Genomic DNA, 12,474 nt, shown 5'->3' with positions numbered 1-12,474 from the left:
TTTGTACATACGATTGCTAATGAAAACATAGTATATATTACTGTGACAGTTTGGTTTACTTTGCTTTTTTTCTCCTTAAGCTTTGTAAGCTAGGGCATGTCCTTTAGTATTCATACGCAGCTTTTTCTGCTCCTTCATTTCATCTGCCAATCTCTTGGCATTTATGCTGCTGAAGTTTTCTCTCTCTCTACAGATACTAATCTCTCTTTTAACTTCGCTTCTGTAGTTTTGGGGGTAATTCTAATGTTTACCTATTTATTGGGGTTTCAGCCAGATCAGAAATGTGAACTTAATAATGTATTTAGAGTGTTGGGGAGAATTTTTTTCAGTTTTCCTGATTTATGCCTTTTTTTTTTTTTTCATTACACCTTTATTGACATACACTGCTAGAATAGGGGAAATACTTTTTTAGAACCCCTACCCTTTGTGGCATTGGATTTGATCTTAGCAGGATTCTTTCCAAGCAGATAAGTCTTTCCCCTCCAGAGGGACAACAGAGTTACTGGACAAGAGCCGATGGCATTCATTGTGAAAAAAGAAAGTCCGACTTCTAAGATACATTTAAATACGTTGCACTTGTTAGCACAGTTACAATGGCGAGCATTACTTTCAATTTGTTGCTGTTTTTGTTGCACTGTGCTTAGAGGTTGATCCTGCAGTTGCTGAAATCAGGGGCAAAGTTCCCCTTGATTTCATCAAGCCAAGGGTCTGGCCCATGGGGCATCTATTCCAGCAAGGAAGAAATGAGTTCTGAATCAGTGCGGTAAGCTTCCCATAGCTTTGGGAGTAATAGGAAACAGTACCAAGCCTGTTCGACAGAGAGGTAAACTGAGACATGGACAGATTAAATTCCTTGCTGTAACACTGCTAGAAATAGAAAAAGGGAGACGTAAGATTTCTGTGTCTGTGACTGTCTGTCACGTACTTGCTGTTACCATAGGTGTTTCATATCAGGGATCACTTTTTTTAATAAGTGAAGTATGTTCGAAGAAGAGATGATCTGTGTACAACATAAGTATTGAAAATATTTGCTGTAGCTTTATTTTTTATTTCAAGTGACTTAAAGCTAATGAATAATTTACTAATTTAAAAGACTAAACAATCTGTAGCAAAGATAAACTCTTACCTTGGCAGAGGGGAGTCAGATTTTTGATCAAATAGAGCAGTCTCTACAACTAATTTAATACAGAAATCCAAAGTTTAGCATCACAACATTCCTAATCTGCTATTTTCTAAGTAACTGTTATGTTTGTTTTTACAGATAACTTTCCATATTAAAATAGAAATAGCTGAATTATACCTGTAAGGTGTCTGTTTTCCGAACACAGACTGCACAATCTGAGCGAATGTGTCTCACAAAATATGTAGACAGCACAAAAAAAAAGTGTGAATTTTCCTAAAGCAATTATGGAGGGGCTTGACAACACAGGAAAAAAAGGTGTTCGTGTTGTGCTTATTACTAGTTCCATTTCTGTCTGTTACAAAATATAAATGCCATGTGGATTTGTGAAAAGCTTCCTAAAATCCTCTTAGTATAGAAGTTTCTGCAGGAGAGGCAACTTGATTTATGGTTTTATACTTTGAGGAATTTTTGTATTTTTTTATTTTTAACAACATAGGTTGTAGCCAAACCATTCATATTTTTCTATTTAAGCTTTTAAACAGCTAGTTGCTTTTGAAGGATGCTGTAATAATAAAATGTTTCTTGAGGCTATATCTGCAATAATAATTAAGACAGGTTCCAATTTAAAGGAAAATGGAAGTGTGCGTGAATACGGGCTGTAAAATTATGGCTATATAAAATTTAACAGTAGTTTTGCCCAGTTTTCAGTGAGTTTAATGGGACTTATGTGATAGTGTTCAGATCTGTATGAGGAGGAGACAGTTTACATAACACTATATGAAAGGAGTAAACCCACAAAAAACTAAGAACAAACCAGTTAAGCCCAACAAGGTCTCCTAATACAGTTGTTGCTGTAGAATTGTGTTCACAGGATTGGTTTTAAATGATGGGGTGGAAGTAAGCTTTTATTAAAGAGTTAGTGTTACAGAAAGAACCTCCATTCGATCAGATTTTAGGAAACCTGAATGTTAGATATAAAAATCCAATCGATACATATTTTGGGTATTTTCCACTTCTGCAGAATTATCTGACAGCAGGTTGTATGATCTTCTTTTCCAGTGCAGTGAACTCCTATCAGTGATCAGAATAGCTAGGTCATGCCTTATCTTGTCATAGGTGCCGAGCAAGCGTGGGTCCAACAGAGTGACGCCCATCACCATGTGAACAAGGCTTGCTGTGTGCAGGCAGTGCAGGTGTTTGCGGTGTACTCCAGGAGTTAAGAGCACAGATGTGCAAGGGACAGACGTTATCTGTGGTTCTGCACAGGGCCAGCATTTGGATCCAGTCAGACTTACTGGCTGTGCTTACGACAGATCCATGCTGATTATTGGTGGAGTCATTTTCCTTGCTGTTGCTTGACAGTGGCCTGGTTATCAGGAGGTTTATCAGCTCAAATGTACTCGGTGTCAGCCTAAGGACAGGGCTCATGTTCTCATCCTGCATTCAGCTGAAGTCTGGAGCACTGGGAAGCTTGGGGTAGAGGTACTGGGTGGTTCTGTGGGTGTTAACCCAGCACAGTCAATGCTGAACAAGGCTAATAAGCAAAACTAGTCTCAAGCAGCTGCCTAGCTGCCTTTTGGAGACTGTAGTGGCTTTATGCTGCCTTTTTCAGTACCCATATTATCCTGCTTTATTACTGTAATGAAATATCTCTGCTCTGTGTTGTCTGGATAATGGAAAATTTATGATGTTGCAGCAGTGGGTCATTGCCTTTACCACAAAACAGTATTCACCTCTTCATGACAGGCAAACTTTGTGATAGAATTTGAGTCCCACAAAACTTACAAAGTCTCTGTATTTATGCTGAAATTGGAGCTCTCAAAATCCCTCCTGCCCATCTAGTTACTTTAAACAATCAGGCTGAATTTTGCCAACAGGTACAGGATATGGCTTAGGAAATATTTCCCTCTCTACTGCCTCCAAAATATGCTTTGGGTCCTTTTCAGCCACAGAGAAGCTTTCATGTTAAAGAAAACGTTTTTTATCTTGCTCCTGCATTAGGCTGGTGCAACTGCTTGGTTTATATGCTGTGTATATCTTTATAATAATACTGGATGTGTTTACAGTTTCCTTCTTCTAGTTCTCTTTCTAACCACAGTCTTTCAGGAGATAGGCTTGGGGAGGGGAGGGGGGTAAAAACAGTAATAGTAATAAAAATGGTAGAGTAAGAAGAACTGAGGGGGAACAAAAAGGAGGAGGAAATCCCTGACCCAGAAAGTTGGAGAAGTTTCAGAATCAGGCTAAATGAATTTGTTTAGCCCTAATTACTGTTGTTATAGTACCTAATATTAATGTTCCTACAGCACGTGGAGACTGTTGTGTGCTACGTACCATAGATAAGTTGTTATTATTACTACCTTCTAGGTCCATCTTGGCAGTGGAATTTGGGTAGATGAGGAGAAATGGCACCAGCTGCAAGTAACACAAGGAGATTCAAAGTATACAAAAAATCTAGCGGTTATGATTTGGGGAACAGATGTTCTCAAGAACAGAAGTGTCACAGGAGTTGCAACCAAAAAAAAGAAAGATGCCGTTCCCAAGCCACCTCTCTCACCTCACAAATTAAGCATTGTCAGAGGTAGGTTATTTGAAAACTTTTGCTTCCTGCTTTGGAGTTTAACCATTAATCACTGAGTTGAAAGATGCTTCATCTCAGCTCATGTAAAATTAACTGATTGAAAGCTGTAATTAAAATTGCTATTGCATTGTCAGGAGCATACTTATCCAGGAAAAATCAGACACATTGCAATAGCTGCACACAGTGCAGGCCTTCACAGTTGAAGAGTTTTACATTGACTTCAGTAAGGTTCTAGAAGATCATCACTCTGAACCGCTTGCAGGACAGGACTCTAATCTTGGAGAATACCATGTTGTTCTGGAATTCGTTTGTAATATAATGATCTTTTAAATGCACGTAATTGCTTTTAACAAGCCTGAGAGTAGCTTTAGCACATTCTTCCATCCAGAATGTAACCAACTCTGACATGAGGCACAGAAACCATTATAGCTGTGACTATAAAAATATGCATGCCTTCAAAGCTGAGAAAGAATAGTTTTGTGCTCTTAAGTGGAGAAACTATAAATAGTAAAAATTAAATGTTGCGCATGAATTAGAATTTGAACAGGAAGTGTAAATCACTGACCTATCTGGCAGGAAAAATTGCAATGACACTTTTAGTAACTGCAAGCCTGAGTCCATGCATGTAGTACCTAGAGAGAGCAGGCCTTCTCCTATATTTAAAATGAATAGTGAATTTCAGTCCTTTCGTATCATCATGCTTGTGTTTCACATTCATTTCTGTCTCTCTTGGTATTTTAGGCTTCTTTTTAAGTTAGAACTGAGTCAGTTCCTCATGGAATAAATACCTAAATTGGATTTTTAGCTTTTGTGTCCAGACTCGATTGCAGTAGGGCTGAAAGAAATCTCCCTATTAAAATTTCTTCTGCAATTTGCTTGACCTTCGTTTTTCTGTATTTCCTGTTCTTAGTCACTATGTGTTCTTAACTATGAACTCTTCTAAGAGCAGTTCTAATCTGCCTTGCAAGTGTCATGTTTTGGAAGTAAGCAATACAATTCCTCTTTGAGTTTGTGCATGTGTCTTTGTCTATGTCTTGTGGGGAAAAGTTGGAAGCTGATCTTCCTACTGTTGTCTTTCTTACTCTGTAAGAAACGAATAAAAGAGGTTTGTTTTTTCCCCCACTAATCTGTTTCAAGAATAAATATGGAAATGCAAGCTGTTCCATACTGATTTTCTAGTTCTGGCTAGGATCTTTTGGTACAATCTTACCATATAAAGCAGTGATGTGCTGGCTGCGTAAGGAATCCACTCTGTGGCTGTGGCTACCCTTGTCAGCTTCTAATGGAAAAGAGAATTGGTCACCCAGTATACAGATGCACTCTTACAAACCCACAGTAAAAAGGGATGATTGTTCATTGCAAAGAGCTTTCAAGTTTCCCAGCTGGAGGCTGTTGCTTCTCAGTGCTGATGGCAAGGTTGCTTATGTGAGAATTTGCTCTTTTACTTCAGTTAGGGCCAGTCTGTGCTGCTTACACTGCTTAAATGCTAGCTTTCTTCTAACTCATCTTGTTTTGACTACAGAGAGTTTGGGAGTGCACTCCAGCAGGCACATGGTGAGAGGCAGATGGAGCCCTTCTCTTTGTGCTCTTCCTTACCTTCACACACTCCAGCAATTCAGCTCTTCCCCATCTCCTCAGTTTTCTGTTTTCTGTCATACTTCTGCTTCCTGCCTCGACCCACATTTGAATTCTACTGTTCTACTCACTGGTTTTCCATGTTCTTCTTTTCAGTGTTTTTTTCACCTTGTCTTTGACTCCTTTTTTGTTGGACTCAAGACTGCACAATCTCCTCATGAGCCAGTTAAACTGCATGGCCAGTGCTTTTAGGTGGCAGCAGACAGAATTCCTGTATCAGCGGTACTGGGCAGTGTACAAACATGGTTTTCCACATCGTTGTGTCCTTTTCATTTGTGTAAATGTTAGCAGGTTGTCATGTCAGCAGTGTCTACTGGAAAGCTGGAAGTAATCAGATGAGAAGTTATGTTATGGAGAAATAAAGAAGAAAAACAAAAAAATGAGTAGCAAGTGGACAAATGGTGAAATGTGAGGAAGCTAGTTGGCCATTGACTTGGTCAGGCATCGCACAGAGAAGTTTAGGTCCTCGTTAGTCTTTGTCTACTTGGAATTTTGGTTAAGTCAGAAATAAGAAGGGGTATCTCTATGCTTCTTTATAATCAAAAGACAAAGAAGCAGAACCCCTGAATCACTCTTTGGAGCCCCTGAGCCAGCATCTTTATGTGACTACTAAATTACTTTTTCTGCAGCCCCTCATAGAAATGGAAGAGAAAGAACTGTGATAATCTTTAATCATGGATCTATCTGAGTCATGCTGACTTTAAGAATCACAGCTGGTGTGTAAGTTCTGTCAAGTAATTATTTGCTTGACATTGTGGCTGTAACTGTTATTTTACTGGAAGTTCACCTTAGTAGGTGTATCTGCTGCAACCTTTTGGCAGTATTCCTGAGATTGCTGAAATACAAGTTTATGTCCTACAAACATGCTGGATATCTTCAGGTTCTCAGTGACATGCCTCTTCTTATTTCATATTTCTTAGTTTCGTATTTCAAATCGTAGTTTAGTGATAATTAGCATTTCAGCTATCGGGCTGCATGGTGAATAGTTTTGTTTTATATTCAGTGTATATCTTAAAACATAAAATTCACATTGTTTTAGATGTTCTCATTGGTGGGCACAGAATAACGTATTTAAAATAGATTTTTGAGTGATAACATCAGCTCTTCATGTGTCTGATATCTCTAGCTTCTTTAAAAACTCTCTACTGTATAGTATGTAATAAAGAAATTATAAGAAGTGTGATGCATGAGCACTGCTATAAACCTTGTTAACACAAAACAGCCTTTATAAAACTTCTGAGAGGTTTCAAAATGAACTACAAAGCACGCATAGTACTTAATTTTCATAACTTTTAATGTGATACATTAGAAATGTTATAAACCATGTTAATTAAGTGATAATCTCTGTGGCTTTCTGTATATGAAGCAATAAATGGCTACTGGAATAGATTACTAGGCAAAGCAGAACAGAGTTTGTTTAATCAGTCTGGGAAGCTGTTTATTACTAGTAGCCTACACAGCAAAACGCGTTGTTCTGGTTATGAAACCAAAAAGCAAAACCTGCCTGTCTCTGAGGATTCGAGTGCGTTACATCAGTTTCAGTAACCTGTGCTGAGTCCTGGCACGAAACTACTGACACCGTGGAACAGAGTTGTCTCTACTCTCATTGTCCTCATTGCTTTGCAGTTATTACTGTTACTCGCTTTTGTATTACAGTTGAGTCCACAAAGTGCATTGTGCAAATCTGTGAGAAGATGGCTCTCACCCTGAATAATCTACTACTAAAAGCGAAGTTCAAAGTATGCCCAGGGACAGGGCATACAATAAAGATGCAAACATTAATTTATGTTGTACAGATTTAAATAATAATAATAATAAATCAATAAATGTCATCTCCTACTGGTTACTGCTTGTCTAGCATTATCATTTACTGAATGTCTTGAAGGTGTGATGATAGAAGTGATTCACAGGGACCTGTAAATAACAACAGGTCTGGTGAGACCATTCATGTGGGAGAAGATTTTAAATCTGTTGTGGAGATATAGACAAATACAAGAGTTAGGCAGGCAACACTGAAATTGTAAAAGGTTGGAGTTAGCTTTGTTTCTGTATAGAAAGCTTCTTAATGCAGTCACAGCATAACTGAAAGTTTGTCATGCCACAGATTCAACCCTGGTGAAAAATCTTTGTCTTTAACAAAATAGCCAGTGAATCAATGAATGCTGCAGTTGTCTTGCAACAAATATACACAGTGCTTACTCAGTGTTGTCTCTCGAGTAGTTAGCCCAAAACAGGGCTATATTTTTTTCTAAAAATAGACTAATGGCTCTTTTCTTTTTTTTTCTCCCCAGAATGTTTGTATGATAGAATAGCACAAGAAACTGTGGATGAAACCGAAATTGCACAGAGACTCTCCAAAGTCAACAAGTACATCTGTGAAAAAATCATGGATATCAATAAGTCATGTAAAAATGAAGAAAGGAGGGAAAGTGCAAAGTTCAATTTGCAATAAATTTTGGATTTTTAATAAAATCTTAGTGTTTTACATAAGTGTTGTTTTTTTTTTTTAGTTTGTGTGGCATTTTTGCTAATGGGAGAAGCTGCCCTGAAACGTTACTCATTCTATAACTGATTCATTTTTTGAGCAATTTTGTTAAAAGCCTTACTATAGTGTAATCTGCTTTTAAATAATGTAAGATAGATTGTAAGTCCACTCACAATGAAACGGTGAATTTTCAGAGTTTTTTTCCAGTCAGCTGCAGTATGTAACCTGCAGTTCTGTATATAGGTTGTAATTCTGCAAACACAAACCCATTTTGCCTACATTTTGTTTTACTGGAGTTAGTGAATCTAGGCTGCAGTAAAAATCTGTTCAAAAGGTATAACTGTAAAAATCCACTTTGCTATTGAAAAGGATTTTATTGTATTTTACAGAGTGTTTTTTCTGAACTGAAATTTTAATCGTTTGTTTTTATAAATATTTGTCTCAATCTCTAACAATATATTTGTTCAAAAACACAGAAAGAATGCTGCTTCTTCACTTACTATCTTGTAGTTAGATCACTATTGCCACCATAGTTGCAAAATATCCAAAGCTATAAGTTGTAAAATCACGATAATTTATTTTAAATATATATATATATATAAAAATTTCTTTTTCAGGCACCAAGGCACCTTTCAGATTTCTGGTTATGGTACAAAGCTCTTAACTATGTCCGTGTTACTGTTTTTGAAATAATATTTGTATTTTTAAAAGATTTAAAGATTGCTACACTATGGCAAGATTATGTATACCAGGAAATCTAGTACCATTGCCCCTTGAATCTGTAATTTAACAACAGATACTTTTAGCATAAACTTGAATTAGAAATAAAAAAAGAAAGCATTTAACATTGAAGTTAGACGTGCGACGCAAAGACATAAGGAATAATTTGTTGTGTCTGAATTATATCTTACTGTCAGTAACTGAAAGTAAATAGCCTTAACTCTTGTTTCATGAAGGATTTTGAGAAAAAGATTTGTAGAGATAACTTAGGGCCTGTTCTGATGAGTCTTGAGGTTTTGTTATATTTGTGATTTTAGTTAACCTTCCATTTATTTTACACACAGAGATGTGATTATCTACCTTTCAGCTCGTCTGTCCCTGAGCATCAGCGTTTTTCTTCCTACCGCTGCAATCTGCTTCCTGTAGCTTTGAGACACTTGCCGTTTCTTATCGTCTTCCTTTAGCGCTGGCAAACCTGACGTTAAGCCTGTTGCAATGTCCTGTGTGTGCAGATAATGGGAAGGGAGCAAAGCGAGGGTTCCTTCAAGGGCCAGGATGGCGCGAGGGGAGGAGGCGGTGTGCTGGAATTGCAGTGCCTGCTTCAGGAGAGCTGGGGAAAGCAGCCAGTCGTCTATTCCTGCGCACCACGTGCTTAAATGATGTCTTAATTTAGGGCATAAGCATTTGTTTCATGCTTTCTAAGGTGCAATTTTGTGATAGGCTTAAGCCAATCCAAGTGCATCATGCTGCCAAAAGAGTACGCCCCGCTTTCTCTGCCCGTGGCCCTGAATTCCAGCCTCATCCCTTAAGACGGTACTTGTGATTTTACACAAGGTTCTCAGATTGCACCATTTCCAAGGTTCATTTCGTAAGGGCTTGTGCCAACAGGACAGAGCCAGGGGGAACTTGTAGCGAGGGTTGAGGAGAGGAGGAGGTCCTTACAGTGGCTTGTGCTTATTCTGAAATTGCTTTTAACAGCCTAGCTTGTCTCCTGTTAATCTCAAAGTGTTCTTAGGTAGTGTTTAATGAAGTGCATAAATGTTTATGCTTCCTAATTTGGGATGCTAAATAGCAAATTAGTGTTTATAATGTCAGTGCATGTATCCTTTTATTAATTAAAGAACAAAACGGAGATAACATTGGAAAAGCACTTAAACGTCAAGCTCCCACTTTTCAAGCGGACTTGTGATTGTACAATGTTGGTTTTTTTAAAGTGATATCAGGAAAATCCACTACTTTGGGGGGAAAATGTCCATAATTTCCTCAGTCTTTTACGCCTTTAGTACTAATTTGTTTTCATTGTAACATCTTTAATGAGAAGATCATACCGCACTTCTTAGGAGATAAGCCTATTTGAGACAGCGTTTTATAAAACCTGGGAAAAGCAGATTAGAATTTAATTAGAGTGAGGATTCCAGCCTGCCCCCCAAATTTGGAGATTTGTCTGTAAAGCCAGCATCATCTTTCCAAGGTTTCTTCTTGACAGACTTGCCCCATCAGATGTTAATGCTGCATATTGATGAAGAATGTCAGTGTCGTCTTTGAGGAAGGTATCTTGGAAGTCTTTGTTCGTTTCTATCACCCCAGGTCCAGCAGGCAATTTTTGGCAGAGTTGAACTGGAGTATTGGGGTAGGACAAAGATTCGCTTTCCCACAGTGTGTAGTGTTGTAGGGCTAATTCCTTTGGATTGGGCAACTGAAATTTAATGTGAGCATCACCTGAAGTTTTGTTCAGTTACAGTAAGGGAAGAGGACATGATAAAGGTAATACACCTCTTTATTGTACTTTAACTTGAAGTAAATGTTTGGATTTCTGGAAATAAGCTTTCGCTAGTTGTAAAGCAATTTGTGGAGGGCTCTTTAATGGGTAGCAGGTGTGTATGAATAACATCTTTGCACTTAAATTTAGTTCTCGCTTGTCTTTTCTCTCCCCATGAACCCATATAAAGACTGTAGAAGTCTTTCCCTGCATGTCTGTTTCCAGTAGGCAAATAGGCTGCAGTTGTCGTGTGTTCCAGCATTACCCAAGGAAAAATACACATTTTAAGGGGGTGTGCTTTTATGAATTGAAGTACCGATTGATAAATTAGCTGTGGATTTCATTTTACTGTTTTATATTGCATTTCTGACCAATACTGTTCTTGTTGGTGCATTCATTCTTTGCGAATTGTGCCTGCCTGTACATAGTTTTTCTTTGTTCCTAATGTATCTGCCATGAGTCTACTAGGAAACGTTAAGCAAGAATAGTACCTACTAACTTTATATCTCTACTTCACGTGAAACAGGCCAGATTTTTTGACATAAAATGAAATAGGACATATCACAGCCTGTAGTACTCCTGGTTCATCATTTTAAGGTTTATGCTCTGCTATTACTTCATGCTGTAAACCTGGATTTTGTTATTATAAGGAAAACACTGATTTAAGAGGAACTGACTTTTTGTCCAGATCAATGGATACTGTTTCTTTTTTTCCTTTTTTTTTTTTTCCATCAAAGAAGAAAGAAGGTATTACTATTGTACGAATAATCTGCGTCCTTTGTTGCCACACATTGCTGCTGCAGTTTGTAATATTCATGACCTGATCCATACTAAAAAGCCTCTGGCACTCTTGCAAAGAAGCAAGATTAGAGTTAACAAAAGGGCTTTATTTTCCATTAATGATTTTATAAGGTAAATGAGCTATTATATTAAAGGAAAAAGTCCTAACAGAGATTTTAATACCTCAGTCAAGATGCCTTGCCACTCAATTAGAAAAAGAAAGCTAGTATTTATTGAAGAGAGAAAAAAAATCATCAGGATCAGCTGTTACAGAACAGGTTTGGATTTGGTGATGCTTCAAAGAGGTAGAAGGGGAGGTGGTGCTTTGGTTATATTTTTATTATTTTTATTTTTTAATACAGCCAGACTAATGTTCTTATTTATTTAGTCACGTTGAAGTTTAGCTATCAGTGGAAGGAATTTGAGGTTGCATTTGGGTAGCTGTTGAGCGTGACTGTGAAAAGAAGACACGATCTCTGTGCGGGAAGTAACTTCTGTGTGCTGCACCTTTGATGTTGTATCTGATAGACTACTGCGCTGCTGCTTTGTTGTCTTAAGTGTAGATTATTGTTCTCTTGGAAGTTTTAAGTAGCAATAAATTGAACTTTATTTGATTTTAGTGAAATTGTAGAGATAATTCAGCTTCACACTTCCAGAGTTTGTAGACTTTTGTTAAAATAAAGCCAAGTACAGTTCATTGCTAAAATAATACTATCTTGATGCAGAACCTGGAAGGAGTGAAAATGTCAGAATTAGGACAGCTGTATTAGCTGTAGCCTTACTGTGTGTTAGCTGCATTCATTACTCTTGAGAACCCAAATCTTGCCAGGTTTCTGGAAGGGCAAGCAAGGTTGTGTCATCCAGAGCAATGCTGAGGATTATTTCAATATTCCATCTTTTGGTGTGAGAACGGCTAATCTTCAGAAAGATATAAAGATGAAATTTCCGCTTCTTCAAAATGAGGTGGTAATTTTCGCAGTGTTCTCAGAAATATTTGTCATTATGTGCATGCCTTTAGTCTTGGATTGATGAAGTCATAACATCAATTGCTTAAACTTTATTGGTGTCATTTTCTTCATCATAACAGTGTGGGATTGTGGAGTGATTCATACAACACTGAGGCAATAAAAATGCTATGAAGTGCAATTATTGCATGTTTCATGCTCAATAGCTAATTTTTAATTTCACCATCTTGGACACTTTTTCACCCCCTCAGGCTTTCTAAATAGGAAATGAGAATCATTTGGACTTCTAAAACAGGAACAGTAATTCAAAAAGGAATTAATTTACTTGACTGTTCATTTGCTTTACTTTTGCAATTATTTCTGCTGTTTGTGTTTGAACAATAACTTTCACTCTGTGCGTCAGATACCCACTTGTTCAGTCATGGAGTG

At 37.6% G+C, this 12,474-nt stretch overlaps 1 protein-coding gene across 9 annotated transcripts in view; it reads left to right on the top strand.

Annotated features, from left to right (window-relative positions):
* LOC106033024 (AGBL carboxypeptidase 4) overlaps positions 1-12,474 on the top strand; it is a 924,726-nt gene that overhangs the window by 575,895 nt on the left and 336,357 nt on the right. For 7 of the 9 annotated variants that reach the window (XM_048062128.2, XM_048062125.2, XM_048062126.2 and 4 more), the window contains 2 exons: positions 3,488-3,701; positions 7,628-8,303. The exons of 1 other annotated variant lie outside the window; for it this stretch is intronic. In XM_048062128.2, the coding sequence (XP_047918085.1) occupies positions 3,488-3,701; positions 7,628-7,788 (375 nt within the window). In that variant the 3' untranslated portion in view covers positions 7,789-8,303. Of the gene's footprint in view, positions 1-3,487; positions 3,702-7,627; positions 8,304-12,474 lie in introns of those variants that run through there. One more of the 9 variants, XM_067001687.1, reaches the window with a different exon arrangement.

The sequence above is a fragment of the Anser cygnoides genome, chromosome 8, assembly GCF_040182565.1.
Source record: "Anser cygnoides isolate HZ-2024a breed goose chromosome 8, Taihu_goose_T2T_genome, whole genome shotgun sequence".
NCBI classification, from domain to species: Eukaryota; Metazoa; Chordata; class Aves; order Anseriformes; family Anatidae; genus Anser; species Anser cygnoides.
Note: the sequence above shows the minus strand (reverse complement) of the source record. Positions and strands in the feature narration are given on the sequence as shown.